The 17,629-nt window shown below is 40.8% G+C and overlaps 1 protein-coding gene across 1 annotated transcript in view; it reads left to right on the forward strand.

Moving 5' to 3' along the window:
• ror1 (receptor tyrosine kinase-like orphan receptor 1) overlaps nt 1-17,629 on the forward strand; it is a 131,435-nt gene that overhangs the window by 108,738 nt on the left and 5,068 nt on the right. The window contains exons 5-8 of the mRNA XM_080473540.1: nt 10,808-10,935; nt 13,393-13,710; nt 14,627-14,872; nt 15,290-15,504. Of these exons, the coding sequence (XP_080329666.1) occupies nt 10,808-10,935; nt 13,393-13,710; nt 14,627-14,872; nt 15,290-15,504 (907 nt within the window). The remainder of the gene's footprint in view (nt 1-10,807; nt 10,936-13,392; nt 13,711-14,626; nt 14,873-15,289; nt 15,505-17,629) is intronic.

The following is a 17,629-nucleotide window of genomic DNA, read 5'->3' on the forward strand; positions in this document are numbered from 1 at the left end:
TGACAAACTACACCATCCTCCCCTCATGCAGAAACTATAATGCAGCACAAAAGTGTCCTGGTCAGGACTCTGTCGCAGCCAAATAGATTCAGTTCAAATCCAGATCTACCATCCTAAAGCCAATCTGGGCAATCATCTAACAGCCCCACAGCCAGGAGGAAATTGTATATGTTGTTCTTGGTCACAATGGGCCCTTAACTCAGACTGTGAACGCATGTGTGCAGTATTGAAAAGCTCTGGATTTTAGTTTCACTTCTGCTCACCTTAGTGCCAGTGTCAACACTGCAGTGGTTTTCAGATGCTGGCCAGGTCTGATGATGATTTGCTCCACACCACAACTATCACACCCATTCAAACTAAGGGGATGACAGCCCCACTCATTTTTTGGATGTACTTCTTTTCTGCCACATGCTGATCCACTTTAGTACTCCACTTCAAACTAACGTGGGGGGGTTCTTCAAAACGTATTCATTTTTGGAATCCGGTTAACAAAATATGTTTTCCCACTCTGAAATTCCCACTTTCAGAAGCTGCCAACAAAAGCTTCTCTAAGTTTTCCCAACCTTTGCTTTTACTAAAAGTCAGAGTTGCCGTATCCCCAAATTGCTTATTTTCCAAACATGGAAAATTAAGTGATGAAACTTTCTTGGCAAAGTGCTTTGTTGACCTTTGGATGGGCTTTTATTCCTTTAATGAGCGTGTCCTCGGCTTCTTTAAGAAACAAAGATGCCCTACTCGGACTTCTTTCACCTCTGTTCTTCACTTTACACATCCGGAGTCTACCACAGTTTTTTTCTCACAAGCAGTCACAAGGTCTACATAAAACAGAGTGAAAGAACTGCACACACAGTGAAAGCTCCAAACTCTATCTCTTACACGTGTTTAGTTAAGACCTCGGCGGGGCTTAATTGCCATCTTGTTGTGGATTCTTTTTAGCGTGGCGTTGATTGATTGGGGATCAGGGCCCTAATATGGCTCATCTGGGACGAGCCCTTTGACATGGCCCGGTCCCGAGGCACCAGCACTGTTTGAAACCAGAGATCCTACAGCAGTCCCCCTCCTGAAAGCCTGAATGCCCCTCTGCTAAATGCTGCCCAGGTCAGAGGGCTTCACACGCACACAGGCCGACACATGTGCTTGCACACACTATATGGACTGTTTTGGTGTGGAGACAGCTTTAACCATTAAAGAAGTTTACATTATTAGGCTATTGTAAGGGTGCAAGTCCTTCTCCATCCACTTTACCACACTTTACCACACACCGTGAGTTTCATACACAACTCATTATGAACAGAGCTCTCACACTCAGCCTGGACATGCTTAGCTTCCGGTTTCCTGTTTCCCAGATTCCCAAGTGTCTGTCTGTTGGTGATCCCATTGGCAGGTCTGGTCAAGGTCAAGTCTGGTTGTGTGTGTGTGTGTGTGTGTGTGTGTGTGTGTGTGTGTGTGTGTGTGTGTGTGTGTGTGTGTGTGTGTGTGTGTGTGTGTGTGTGTGTGTGTGTGTGTGTGTGTGTGTGTGTGTGTGTGTGTGTGTGTGTGTGTGTGTGTGTGTGTGTGTCCACTGACCAACAGGCACTAAGGTAAAGGTAATTCATTGTCCCCACAAAACTATATAAATATAGTTTTTTCATTCACCCCGAGGACTAAGGTCTAAATGGGATATGTGAGGTTTCCCTGAACTTTGCCCTTAACTTCCCTTAAAAACACACAAGACACACACACACACACACACACACACACACACACACACACACACACGGAGGCTCGGCACAGTGGAGCTTGAGAATTTGGAGGCATAAATGGAGGCTTTTGTTGGCAGTTTGGACAACGATTCTATCAGATAAATCTGAAGAATATTTAGTGATATACAAGGTTTAACTGGATGCTGGCAGTTTGATGTGAATAGTGATGCTGAAGATGTCCTTTTCTTTGATAATTCGTGGTCAGTTTATCACTCAATTTGTATTGGCCAGTCACGTCATGCACCAAATGAAACGCGCATGACCAGCGGGGATTTTTGGTTTTAATAATGCCACATTCTCTAAATTTAGCTCCCTCCTCCTTCCACCGCTGGGGAATACCCTCAGATGACAAGTTTAACGAACAGTGAGCTGATGAAATGAAAATGGTAGCATTACCCAGTGAAATGACCACAAAGGCAAAACATATGTGAACTGAAACACTGACTTGATTTTTATCGGTGAGATTCCCTCAAAATAATATTTCACTTTTAAATTGTCGCCATCCCTTTTCACATACATAATTACTTTTCATATACATAATTACTTTTCATATACGTACATAATACAAATACTTCAGTACTTCGACATGGAAAAGAATCCACACCAATATTTTATTTTAAATCATACATTAAATATTTTTCACGTCAAAAGGCATGTAATGCAAGTAGCATGCCCTCCACTGTTTTGCCACAAGAATGACAGATTATCAAATATGTCATACTGAATGTGCCCAAGCACACAGCTCCTCAGGTGAGTGACAGTGCAGTCACAGGAGATGGTGGATTTTTGTTTAACTTTATTTTTCATTTGAAGTTAAACAAATTGAATGTATGTGGATATATTTCATTTATCTTTCTCCATTTATCTTCAATACTTCCATCCAAGTTAGGGCAATATGGCGGAGCTGCCGGAGTGAATCCCAGTAGACATACTCTAATAACGTATACACTGATCTGGCCACCAAGCTGTCACAGGGCTAACATAGAAAGACACAAAAGCAAAAGCTAAATCCACTTCTTTACATAAGGTGAAACTCAGCCACGTAGGAGAAAATAAATAAACATACAGCAGATACACCAATTGAGTTTTCAGCAATGATCACAGCTCATGATTCAGTTTGAGTCATGGTTTCCATCCCATAACTGATCTCCAGTGGTCCTTAGTGTGAACCGTTATTGATTGCCTATATTCTGAACAAAAACATTCTTGAACAAAAACTTTATTATATATATGTTACAAAAATAATACTTGTTGCATAAAAGCATCTTTGAGCAATGGATTAATAACACAGTTTGATCATTGGTGATTAAGTGTTGTGATTTACTTTTTCTGTTGTGCCCACATTCCTTTAGTTTGGTTTGTCATCTGACTTTCACCCTACAAACTCCCATAATCCCCCACAACACTATAAATACAACTTGTAGACCAAGACTGGGAGGGAAGCAGGCAAAGAAGATATTAACTCCTCATTTTGCAAAGAAGCGCTTTTGAGTCAAGGGAAAGTTAAGCTCCGGTTTCATTGCTGAATACAAAGGATTTAGTCGATGGATGAATTTGTGGCTGCAGAAAAAAGTGAGCAAGAGTTGGATTTTTTGGGGAGCTTGGCATCCACAAGACACATTTTTAAAATGATTTATATCCGAAGACATGCAGTGAATTGTGATTCATTGAACAAAGGCTTTGTTTGATGGTGTGAATTTGTCTGAACAGGGTTCGTTTTTACCCAACTCTTAGCCCTTTGTGTATATTTTTCATGTCCTGCATACACCTTTTGAGTGCGGAGTGTGTAAAGGATTATTTGTGGGATCCACACTGCGACAGAATTGTCTCTTCCTACAATACATGTCTTTAGTGACTCGTGATCAGCCACATCGAGGATTACTTCTCTCTCTTCAGGAAGCCCTGCTTGCGTTTAAACATGAATGTGCTTGTCCTTGAAGCTCTGTCAGCAGCCAGTCAGCCAGAACATGTGTCCTCTTGTCTTTTTTTAGGGGGTTTGTCTTTTGTGTGTTCGGATGAGGATCTGTAATCGAGGCAATACACTGTTGTAAATCAACCGGAGAAGTGTGCATACGTCTGTGCAGAAAGGGGAGCGGGTGTACATGCAGTCTAAATCACAGAAGTAGCTCTTGGCAATGTAATTCCTCCTGTTCATTCTTTTCTGTTTTCTTAGCTTTTCCTGTTATTATTATTTCCACGCGGATGTTTGCAGGCAGCCTGGAGTCAATTGAAGCAGCGTTGGCAAGCAGAAAAAATTAAATAAAAACTGGAATTTTCACGACAGTAAAAGTGGGGAAACAAGAATAGAGTTTGTAATACTGCTGCAGGGTGGGAAAAACCTTGTACAAAAATAGAATACCAGCTGGTTTGACTCCTGGAAATCAGTCGTAATGTGGTTTCATGAAAATCAATGTAAGTTTTTTTTTCACATACTGTTGGCTGTTTGATGAAGGACTTTGTACAAATAATTAATACCCACAGGCTCTTTTATACGGCATGTATTAATTTCATGCCTGTTCAATAACACAACTAATGTTTCAGCCTATTGTCTCTTATCTTTTGTTCAGTTGTCTCTGTCTCTCTGTTGTCTCTGTTTCTCTCAGGTTTGTTTGTTTTTTTCGCCACCTTCAACTTTTCTCACTCCTTTGTCTGACCCGTTCCTTTTTTTAGTGTTTATAATTTGACTGCTCTTCAAGTGATTAATCAAACAAAAGCTTCCTGCCCCTGCTCCACCTCTCCAACATTTGATTCTGTTATTTGACCCCTGTGTTTCATTTGTTTGTATTCATCTGTCTAAATACCACTGGGCTTATGTTCGGTTTGAGTACACGTATTGCCTCCTATATCCTTCTAATTGACAGGCTGATTGACGCCCGAGCTCCTCCTCCTCCTCCTCCTCCTCCTCCTCCTCCTCCTCCTCTTACCCCAGAGCTCCCAATTCCCCACCAAATCCTTCGGGGCAGTGATGTCACCGGGTTAGGAGCTTTGTTCAGAGTGATGATCGTTTTCTGGATGTTGAATTACCATTATGTGGTAACCCTGTGATTAAAAACCTTCAGCTTCATCGGCAGACAGACTTCCAGCCTGTGTGGGCAAAGTCCAAGTCTTTCAATAAATTCTTTAGTGGGGTTTAGTCATACTCATCAAACACTAGTATGTATGTCCCGGAGGCGTTTTGTGAATATTTTGAGAGAAGATCTGCACACTTAGTGAAATCTTGTATAAATGTATAATTAGATCGTTCAGCAGAAATACCCCACAGCTTGTCATTTTTGGGGTGAAAAAACACCCGGGAGGTGTGGTTTTAGGATCAATCCAGAGTTCACTTCCTCAGATGGTCCACTTCGTCTGTGCAGGTGGGAAAACTGATCTGCACTCGGGTGCAGACCGAGCAAGCGAGTTCATTTGGGGCAAAAGCGCCTTTTGTGTCACCGTCACCTACATTTCTCAATTTTATCGTGCCGTATAATAAATGCCAGTGCATCGATTTATATTCATTATGTCAGTCAAATTACATCTTTACCATTCTAATCAGCACATTTCTTATAAAGTAGATAAAAATGATGCAATCAATTTAATGAAATAAGGTTTCTTTCTTCTTACCTCTTTTTTTTCCTCATCCTCCCTGAAACTCCGGCTTTCTGACAGAAGCCTCTATTGTTGCCCTCAATGAGCAGTCGTAACATGAGGATGCTGAGGGATTTCTCATTCTTCATTGTATCTTAATGCAGCGCCTCAGTTTCCCTCACTCCCTGTTCATTCTCAGTGTGGTCACGGGCCACCAGCAGCCACAGATCCCGGTCAACCTCAGCCTCTGGTGGCCATTTTGGCTCCTCGTCAGCCGAGGGAGCATTTTTAGTATACACTCCAACTGCACAAGCGGACACATTGAAATTGTGCTGTCAACGATTATGCACCATTGCAAGAGACCCAACACGTGAATCACTGCCCTGCAGTTAATTGAGTTGAATGTGTGCATGTGTCATATTACCCAGATTAAACCAGAAAAGTGAAACTTTCACACTGTTCTAATCCATAATAGATCAAACACATCAGATATAACACACACGCACACACACAAAGGTACACTTGCAATGAGATCGCAAACCAAACGCACAAATGTTCCCCAATAGAAAGATCTTCATCATTCACATCAATGTTTAATATCCTCTTTGATGCATTAAATGGTTATACTACAAATTTCCGGTTCAACCATTCACACTTTAGAACTATTGGCAGCTTCTGAGGTTTTTATTTATATTCTCTGTGATGGAAATGGCTGAATTAAAAAGAAAAATAATTAGCTAAAGTAGCTAGTCTGAGGCTGCAGAGCATCTTCCATCAAGATACAACAGCTGTGGCCTAATCCTGCCAGCAGCTCATCTCCTCTTCACTCAGCGCCCACAGCAGCTCCTGGGAATGAAACCCTGAAATCTAAAATGTCATCAGGATCCGCCCTGTGCCTCCTCAGATCCCATTCTTTTTCTGTGTTTCCTCCAACAAAAACCCTTGAGTTTCACATCCTTTTAAATCCCAAAACTCAGCACAAACCTGTCATCACAGCTCACAGATTGTCGGTGATTACAGTTACTTCCAAAAGCTCCAAAAGACGTTCTCTAGAATGAAAACCTAACCCCCCCCCCCAAATAAAATTGACTTATTAAGGACAATGTGAAAACAGAAATCCAAATCGGAATCCTATCTCTAAGATACATTTGAGAGGAAAAACACGGCTCAAACAAGGAGTGACAAACTAATCAAACACACAAATGAGGTAGGAAGTGTGTGTCTGCGTGTGGACATGCGTCATGGTTTTTTTCCCTCAAGTACACGTACAGTATATACTGAAATCATATAGTCTGTGCAGACAGAAAGAATAGCAAAGAAATAACGAATAAACAACATATTTGATATTTTATACGATCAGAAATGCAAGGAGAAAAAAACAACAACATTAAAAAACAGCTTGTTGATCTAATTGTTTCTCTTCTTCTCCACTTTCCCAATTGATCTATTCAGTTGAAAGCTGTTGTCCCGTGTGTTGGCTCTGAATGAAAACCTGCCGTGAAATTGCATCACATGAAAGCCGACATGATTCATCTTTGCAGGAGAGCGCCTCATGATGAGTGAGGGGGTGGGAGGTGGTGAGAAGAAAGAAACTGAACATTTGTGAGCAATTATGAGCGAAAAGAGAATCCAGTTGTTTTGTCTTTGACACCCAACTGAACTCCGTGAAGAGTATGAATTTGACTCATCCACTTTTGCGGGTTAGATATTCTGCCTATTCGGCTGAATTCTTTCCCCCCTCCAGTGAACTCGCATGTCATGAATGGTCAAATTTGTCTTGGAGATGAAAGCTGTGCCTGTCTGTACGAGTGCGTGTGTTGACTGGCCATTAAGAAAGTGTATCAGTAAATTCCTTTGCTGTATGGTTTCATTTTAGTCAGAAATCAGGACGAGTATTAAATTGAAACACTGTGTTGTAAAGTAAAATACGTCAAGTCGCCGATGTCAATAAAAAAACAAAACTCAACTCTCTGCTGATGCACTCTTCGTTGAGCAGATCGCACATTTTTGAAAGAGATTTTTCGACAGCATCTCAGATCAATAGCAAGATCTTCTTACGTCTAAAGTGCAAGACTACATTACTGCAGCACTTTTACAGTACACTTTTAAAGTGGTGCATTTGATGCTGATTTCAGTTTATAATTCAAACATTTTGATACGGCTTGTGCATGCTGAATTTCAATTCACGGGAAAAAAATGGTTTCCAAAATTAGAAATCAAAGACAAATGCAATGGAATTGAACACATGTGCACATGCTTCCCTGAATAGCTCACACTGAAACTGCAATCCTCCTTCTATTATATCATACCCAGGTGTGAATATAAGTAACCATGCGCACGTGAGTGAGGGTGGTGCTGGAAAAAGCATTTGGCTGCTTCCTTGAATAAATAATGAGTCTGGAAAAAAATGTAATTGGACAATGAATCAATGTCCTCAATACCTTGTTTAGGTTCTGTGGCTCAGCTCGCTTCTCTGTTTATATCTGGATTACAGATCCAGTCTCAGAGGGAAAAGCCTTCCCTTGTAATTAACTGTTATAAAACATTACACACAGGGCCCGTGGCGTTGGTGTGTAAAATAAAAGGCCTGAATAGCTATCCACTGTTTACACAAATAGCAACCGCACTTGGCTTTCCCTTCCTAGGATAGCTCGCATGCACACACACACACACACGCACACGCACACGCACACACGCACGCAACAGATAAAAATGGATATAAAGTTCAAGAAAAGTCAACCTCAGATGTCTCACAGTGATTAGGTTTTTCTAAGTGTATATTACTCAACTATTTATCTCCTCAGAAATGTTCTGAGTTATCTCAGCTGCACCGAATGAGACACAAACACTTCCAGAGGTTCCCAGACAGGATTTAGAATTTCGGGCTGATTCGCAAAAGATTTGTGATTGGGCTTGTGCTGGTTTGATTGAGGGCGTTTGGACTGGCCAGAGTTGTAATTTGCCAGCGGGGATCTGGCTGCATTGTGGTGGATCGTCTCCTCTCCCTTGTCATTTACTTGTCTGTGTGTGGCTTTGTGTTAGTGTGGATGTGTGTGTCTCTCATCCTCTGTGACGCACAACCGAAGGGACCTCTGCCTGGGCTGTCTGGACACGCTCCAGCATCGGCATTTTCTCATGCTTTAGTCGCCTTTTTTATATTACGGATTCAATATATTCTGATCAGTAGCGAGAATATCACTCGGCAGTACCTCAAATTAGCCACCTAACTTTGACATGCATCTATCTTTATGACAAGACTCTGCATGTATAGCATTAATGTCAAATGTAAATGTAAACTCTTTGCCAAATGAGGGAAAAAAAAATCTGAAGATGTAGGAGTGTAGGAGGGTGTTAATCTTTCAGCCAATACACCGCAACACGAAGTCATTATTTCTAATATCCATTTTATTGTAGTAAAAATTACATATTGTAAGGAGAAAATCTGCTTCAGCACGTATAAGCTGCAAATGCTTATACGTGCAAAAGCCACATCTCTGTGGAATCAGCAGTGTGTGTGTGTGTGTGTGTGTGTGTGTGTGTGTGTGTGTGTGTGTGTGTGTGTGTGTGTGTGTGTGTGTGTGTGTGTGTGTGTGTGTGTGTGTGTGTGTGTGTGTGTGTGTGTGTGTGTGTGTGTGTGTGTGTGTGTGTGTGTGTGTGTGTGTGTGTGTGTGTGTGTGTGTGTGTGTGTGTGTGTGTGTGTGTGTGTTGTTCCAGGTCTGGAAAGCCCATTTCGATGTGTATAGACAAGGGTAGAAGGAACTGACCTTGGCCCTTCAGTCACTTAACACTCCTCAGAGAGAGGGAACCTAATGACCCCACGCTCACACCAAACTTTCACGCCCTTTGGTATGACTGGGCCTTTTTGTGTGTGTGCGTGCATGTTTTAGTGGAAAAAATGTGCATTCTTGTGTGCAAGGTCTACACCATTGTCACCTTGTTTTAGATTGCATCTTTAAAACACTTAAGTGCTCGAAGTGTTGCGCTAATTACAAACCGTTAGGGTTTGTGGAGTAATTTGTGTAGTTCACACTCTGTTATGTCCCTAGTAAACTAACTGACTCTTGTCAACAAACACTGACAGGCTTGTTTGGATGATAATAAAAGAGTGAAATGCAGGAAGTGCTATGTAATGGGAGGCGACACAGTGTAACTTCCTTCACAAAGCTTCAAATAAACAGGCATTAACTGGATATTTATGAATAAAGATGCAAGTTGCTTTATGGCTTTAATTGTAACAATTACAACAGATTGATTGATCTTGGAAATGACCGTAAATTGTGGGGTTTTTTTCTGTGCAATGTCATCATATTTAATGAATCGCACATGGTTTAATTGAATTGTGCTCAATGGTGCGTGTGTCAAATTTCTAGAATTTCTCAAGTTTATGTGCTGGCTGGACTGTATAAATCTTTTTTCCCCATGTTGTTTTGAGGATTTTTTTAAAAATCTATAAATAAATCAGACCTAATGACTGTTTCTATTATCTTTATTATCTAATGTAATTAGTTCTTTAAAAAATCTTTACGACTATGTCCGTTTCAAAGAAGTGCTCCTGCTTGTCATTACTGACACAGCGAAACGTCAAGACATGCGTCATGTCCGCCAGTGTTGTGTGTTTTCGTGCGGTGGCATCATGCACTTCTCTGTGCCATATTGCGGTTGTGCATGTTCTTAAAGTCCCCATGTGGCACAGCTTAAAAGATAAGACGGTGAACTCACACCGAGCAAACCGCTTGTTGGCGAGCATGTTTGTGTGTTCATCTGTGTATGTACGGAGAAGCAGAGGTAGGAGATTAAGACAAAACAAGAAGCAAGATGAGTGTGTTGGGGAAAAAATAACAAGGGGAACAGCAGGAAATGCTACATTAAGTCAGAAAAGGACCCAGACGAGATGGGATCACCGAGGGAAATAAACATGCTGAAGTTGTGAAAACATAACTCACTTTTTCTGTGCATGTGTTTCAAATTATGGTTCATGGTGACATCTTTCTGTCATAACAGGAATGAAGAAGACTATTATTAAATCATGAGAGAGAGAGAGAGAGAGAGAGAGAGAGAGAGAGAGAGAGAGAGAGAGAGAGAGAGAGAGAGAGAGAGAGAGAGAGAGAGAGAGAGAGAGAGAGAGAGAGAGAGAGAGAGAGAGAGAGAGAGAGAGAGAGAGAGAGAGAGAGAGAGAGAGAGAGAGAGAGAGAGAGAGAGAGAGAGAGAGAGAGAGAGAGAGAGAGAGAGAGAGAGAGAGAGAGAGAGAGAGAGAGAGAGAGAGAGAGAGAGAGAGACTTCTCTTTAGCAAAGACGAGGCAGCAACATGAAACAGGCTTTCAGTATAAGAAGCATCAGCTCGTGAATATTTTTGGCATGTTTAAATGTATGCTGACCTCTAGTGGTGTATCTGTGCAGGTGTTTTAACTCTCCTCCAGCAGATAAGCTGTGGGATCATGATTCAGACTGCTTGAACCTTTAGATGTCCCTCATGTTTATCTTTCTCTGTGACCTCTCAGGGAGGAGTTTGACGAGGAAGGATTCTGCCAGCCGTACAGAGGCATCGCCTGCGCTCGCTTCATCGGTAACCGCAGCATCTTTGTCGACTCTTTGCAGATGCAGGGAGAGATTGAGACACAGATAACAGGTGAGAACAATTCACTGGATTTAATGAGTTTAATCCTGCTTTAAAAAAACTATTCAGTGTATTTGCACGAGGGAATATCTCGAGAATGTTTTTAACAAAATGCATCATATGTTAATTTAATTTATAACATATATTGTCTACAATAGCATGGTGATACTTTCTTCAGAGTTTCTATTCATTGTCAAACAGGTATTTCTGTGCTGCCACCTTGAAAATCTTTGAGCATGAACTCAATTTTTACAGATGTTCATTAATCGTAACCAAAGCTACCTAGAATACATAATCAATAATAAATGTTTCGCTGCAGAGTTGGAGACACACAAAAAACAATATAAACACACAGACATATTTGCTCTGTAACAGTGTAAAAGTGCAGTTTCCATCAGTAAATGCATATTGCATACATTTACTTTAAAGTATGTAATAGGTTCAGATGATTAATAGAATCATCTGGCAATATTTCCACCACTTTCACTTTCTTCATCCTATTGAAGCTGCAGTTTAATACTACAACAGTACTATGATTGCATTCATCCATTCACTTACTCATTGATTGATTGATTACATTATATAACGTTTGTTTATCATAATCATTTCTGATCAGTTTGTTATAAAATGAAATGAAATCCAGTCAAACAACTTGGATATAAGTTATGAGTTTACAAAGGTAATATAATATTCAGTTTTGCTTGAGATCATCTGAACGGTTTTGATTTATGTATATGTTCATATTTGAAGGTTGTAGTTTGCAGATCTGTGGGATTGCAATGTTTTCAGGGGTGTTTGTGACATTTCTCATGTACGTCAAAGGAAGGGCCAACATTTCAGAAACACCTCTCCATATAATGTAGTCCGGCTCGACATTGCTCCAAACTACAGAGGCTTTCCTTCCATGTCAAGCGTTGGTTACCTTATAAATGCAAAATTGATTTCAGGGCTTTGGTACCGGTTGACGTTAGATGGTCTAAATGATCATAACAAAGTGGGCACTAACAATTTCTTTCCACATCAACAAAGCCTAAAGTTGTCCTGGTGACCTGTTTTGTCTTCTTTTTTATTATATTTGGATGTTATGTCCTGTTGTGAAACCTCAAAGTGTCCACCCATTTTATTTCTGAATCAGTGAACAATTTATGTAGATTATGTTTTCTATAAGATAAAACTTATATAATATGCTCTTGGCTTTTAAAGAAAGTCCATCCATGATGATGCAAATATGACCTACAAACCATCTGATACTGCTATACACAACTGTGTTTATACTTTTATAGACACGGACATACGTTTTTGTTTTGGATGTTTTTTTTCTGTCCACAGAGGTCATTTTAAAGCTTGTGCTATTGGTTCCATCAATGCCACTGTTCACTTTTCTTCCAAACAGTTTTGGGACAAAGAGGCCTCTAATCTCAGACTCTCATCTGTTACATCAAGGCCGAGTGATAATTAAGATTTATGAGGCCACAGAGTCGTAATAACTACATAGTGGGATTGTAAATCATAAGTACTATAGCCAGAGTGTCCTTGTCTACCATTTTGGATTTAATATCACCTTTATTGATCTTTATGATCATTCTATTCAAGCAACATGTGCTGCAGGAACATTTGGACTGAAGCCAGCCTTACTTATCTACTTTTTATTTGCTTGTCTCCTGCTCTAACCGTTGCAGCTTTACTGATAATGACAAGTACAGGAAGGCATATGTTTGCAATAACTGTACAGTTTCACTCTGACTCATACATTTAGGACTTCGCTATTCTCGTCAGCAGATTCTTAAAGAGCCCAGCAGACATAACAAGTTGTATTTATTAGCTTTTAAACTCTAAACTAGTGCAAAGAGGGAGCAGGATTACTTAAATCACTGTCATCTAGTTTTCTGTTTTTTTTTTTAAATGTGTATTAATCGATATTCCAGAACATTTATCTTTTTTTCCTTTTTTTAAAAACAATGTAAAATATTCGTGGGAAATATAACAAATGGCTTTAAGAGCTTGCAAAACTAAGATAACATATACTCACTCACTCACTCACTCACTCACTCACTCACTCACTCACTCACTCACTCACAGAAACTTACAGAGATGTTCAGTCACACAAACACATGAGCAACTTTTATTTCAGGCCTTTAAAATGTGATCCTCACTACTAGAGTATGACATTGTGACTAAGCAGCTCTTCTCCAAATATATATAAGAAATATGGTTTCTAATTTGATGAAAGTTATAAATAGTATTCTGCTTATTCACGCTACATGATTTACATTTCATTGTACATGCATTTGATGGTTTTTTTTTCATCTGTAATACCATTAGTTTTACAGTCATCTCAAATGTGTTTAAAACAAAATTCCTCCTTCTATCGACTGTGAAAGTAATCTTTTTTTTTATTTTTTATTGTGGATAAATTGTGAAATTAAAGCGTTCTCTTTGGAAACGTTTTTCTTTCTCCCTCATTCTCAGCCGCATTCACCATGATTGGGACGTCCAACCATTTGTCGGATCGTTGCTCCCAGTTTGCCATCCCTTCCCTCTGCCACTTTGCCTTCCCAACATGCGACCGCAGCTCCGGCACCGACAAGCCTCGGGACCTCTGTAAGGACGAATGTGAGATCCTGGAGAATGACCTGTGTAAGACGGAGTATATCATCGCCCGCTCCAATCCAATTATACTGAAGAGACTCAAACTGCCAAACTGTGAGGACCTGGCTGCCTTCGACAGTCCGGAGGCCGCAAACTGTCTGAGGATCGGGATCCCGATGGCTGAATCCATTAATAAAAGTAAGAGCTGCTCCTTACTACCAGCACTCATTATAACAGATTGAAGAGAGCAGTTTTTGTCATACTGAGCTTTGTACGTAGCCGGGTGCATATGATTTTAAGGGTTAAAAAGATTTAACTTTGAACCCTTTATGGAATATGAATCTATAAAGAATCTTGCTTTGGGGGATTTGTGGATTTTTTTCTGTCTATTCCAGGACTGAATTTGTGCAGTTGGGGTTAGAGTCTGTAAAGAAAGAGTGAGGTTGTGTTGTACTCTTGGGTATTCAGTAAGTAACCAATACTATTTGACAGACAGAAATGTTAAAAGTTTGAATGATCATTTATTCAGCTTTATTTGCCATTTCTTCAAAATATGCTGTAAATGGAAGTGTTTTCAATATTTTATTTGTGATTTTTAATTTCAGGTACAAAAACATGCAATAGAAATTCAGTGCACAAAATTGAAAATTGAAAAAAAATGGTGTGATGTTAGTATAATGCTCAGTATTGTCACTGTGGAGTAACAGTCTATTATGATGTATGACCAATGACATCTGGCAGAGGAGGTCACATAGAATGTTGGTGAGTTTACTCTTCAAGGATGTTCATAGTTTTATGAATGGAACAAAGAATAAAAACATATTCTGTTATTCTCCCGCTGCATTGAAATTCACCATCCCAAAAAGCACGGTACCCTCTTACTTACTTTCCAAAAGAGAGTTCACCCTCTTGAAGCCGGTGAAGCAGGCGAGAAACTCACACATGTGATGGTTAATTAGAGGCAATTTAACTTCATCATTTGTTGAGCTGAAGTTGATATTTGTTTTCAAATATGGATGTGACTTTTTGAATGCTGACTCCTGCGAGAAATACCTCATTTCAAGTTGGTAAAAGCTTTGAGCTCATCTTTCTGCCCCCCACCTGCCCTCTCCAGATCACAAGTGTTACAACAACAGCGGAGCCGAGTACAGAGGGACGGTCAGTATGACCAAGTCGGGGCGTCAGTGTCAGCCGTGGAACTCGCAGTATCCTCACAGCCACACGTACCTCGCCGTCCGCTACACGGAGCTGAACGGGGGACACTCGTACTGCCGTAACCCGGGCAACAAACACGAAGCCCCCTGGTGCTTCACGCTGGATGAGGGCGTCCGGATGGAGCTGTGTGACATACCCATCTGTGGTGAGCGCCCCGAATTTATTTATTAAAGCCCTTGGTTATGTCATCTTTGTAACATGAACACTTTTTCTGTTGAACATACAAATGTTTGCTCATTCTGATTTCTTTTCATTCCGTATGAACACATTTGAACTTAAATGGATGGAATGTATTTGAATTCATCTGCTCCTCTCAGAATAGATTGAAAAACATAAAGCATGATGCTTGTGACTGGGAGAGCTAGTGCAAATAGTGAGCCGGTTGTTTCTCTTTGCATCATTTGAGTCAGTATTACTACTGTTAATAATGGGGGGGGGGGGGGGGGTGTTTCCTGAGAGTGTGCTCAAGTCGAATAAAAATGTACTAATGCCACTTTTGGAAACATCAGTAAGTCTTCAGTCAGCATATATAATATATTCCCTGTTTGCGTCTCCTCATCAGATCACAAGGACAAGTCAGGTGGAGGCAACATGGAGATCTTGTACATCCTGGTTCCCAGTGTCGCCATACCCTTGGCCATCGTACTGCTTTTTCTCTTCATTTGTGTGTGCCGCAACAACCAGAAGTCCCCCAGGCCTCCTGCACCGCGCCAGCCCAAACCGGTCCGAGGACAAAACGTTGAGATGTCGATGCTCGCAACTGCATACAAGCCAAAGGTAAAGTCGTTGTCTGTTAATATAAAATGTTTGATTTAATCACAGTTACTGAATTTTCATCAGGCTTGTTCCCTGGTACTTTTCCTTCACGCAAGAGCGAGAGAGCTGTTGAGCTGCTGTCTCTCTGTCCTGCTCAATGGGAGGACGTTTCGCTTTATCTTTACCTAAAGTTCTTCTCTTAACAGTTGCTGTTTCATTCAAACTCCTGTTTACTGGAGTAACTCTGAACCAACCCAATAAGAGTAACACGAAAGATCGCTGATTGAACGTAATGGTAACAGTTTCCTGTATTGACTAAAATACATTGTTAGTCAGCAAACAATGCTGGCGTTATTGGATCATTAAAGAATTACATCCAGATTTTAGAGCATGTTCCTTCAAATAGCTGCCCGAATAAGCAAATTCGATATTAGACTCACTCACACGATGATGACAGCTTCGCTAATTTCTCACCTAAGTTGAAAGGAAAAATTAGAACCAGCAATAAAATGTGCTTTTCCCAAGTAGCGAGCTACTTAATATTTGCAGTAACTGTATAGGTTATAAAAAACTACCTGTAATGTAGTTTTCAGTCTGTTGATCAACACTGACTGTGGTTGTATCCCCTGAACAATAAAGTGACAGTGTGGACCCTCACACTGCACTCTGGACTTCCACCGGGTCTCTGAACAAGCGCTGCTGTGCTCTGGTTGTCTTTCTGTCATGAGAACAGCCTGCAGAAGGAGTCACAACACTCTGTGTGTCAAGTGAGAGACGTCCCAGCATGCGGAGGCTGCGGGGTCGAGTGTGTGGAAATGAGCTGTCTCTCAGGCGGAGCTTCAGATCTGTGTCATCAGATCTCAGCAGGTCCAAGAATGTTCATCTGCAGCTCTTTCTCTCTGTTTATTTCTTTCCCGCTGTCTCTTTTTCCACACCTCACACCCCTCCTCTCCCTCCTGCTCTCACCTAATCCATCTTTTTTTTTATTTTTATTTTGTTGCTCTTCGTCTGTCCCTCCCTAAACTTTTTTTTTTCCCTTCCTCTCCATCCTCCTCTCCTGCTTTTATAGACAGTCTTTGTAATGCAGATACTCCAGCTTACAGCTCGCACCAGGATGTGGATCATGTTTCTTTCGAAGGTCGCACACTCCGTCCTATCATGTCTGTTTATCTTTTTCCATATAATTCTGCTGGTTTAGGTAGAGGATATAGGGTTATTGAGACAGCGTGTCTCCCTGGGCAAACTGAAGCAGATGCTTAAGTTAATGCATGTAACATTATCATCGACAGTTGTAGACATGACTGCAAAATGTCAGCCGCCATTAATGTCTGTGGTTTATTTTAGTTTTTCGGATTGGACTGGCTTTTGTTTTTATTTATTTATTTATTTATTTATTTTACTCGTCTAAAATATGAGCTTCTTCGTGTGTTGTTTGGTGTGTTTAAATGAAAATCCCATATCTGCAAGGAGTCACGGTTACAGGACATTACAGAGAGTTTTTTAATGTGACAACCATGCAGTCGTAGAATTATACTGTAGATTTTAAGGTCGCTGTGGATCGCAGGATCTCTGAGCCAAAAGTGTGCAGGTACCAGAGGTATCACCAGTGTAGTTTTCACCTATTCTACAACACATACACACACTTAATGTACTCTTTGAAGGCACAAGTTCATATATAATAAATGATGAATTCTATTTCCCATTTGTTACAACTTTGTGTAATAAGGCTTTGCTGCAGGGTCACACAGGGGCCACTGACTGTTAGAATACACACACATAGACACACACACATAGACACACACACACACACAAACCTGTGGTGGTGTGAAGAGGATCAGAGAGTCTGGGTGTGGGGTGAAAAGACGGGGTGAGACAAACTCATAACTTAAAACATCTGTGCTTCTCATAATATGCAGCACACACACTCAGCACCCCCCTCAGAGTGTGTGTGTGTGTGTGTGTGTGTGTGTGTGTGTGTGTGTGTGTGTGTGTGTGTGTGTGTGTGTGTGTGTGTGTGTGTGTGTGTGTGTGTGTGTGTGTGTGTGTGTGTGTGTGTGTGTGTGTGTGTGTGTGTGTGTGTGTGTGTGTGTGTGTGTGTGTGTGTGTGTGTGTGTGTGTGTGCGTGTGTCCTGCTCACAGAGGAATT

This window comes from Lipophrys pholis (genome assembly GCF_963383615.2).
Source record: "Lipophrys pholis genome assembly, chromosome: 10".
Classification (NCBI taxonomy): Eukaryota; Metazoa; Chordata; class Actinopteri; order Blenniiformes; family Blenniidae; genus Lipophrys; species Lipophrys pholis.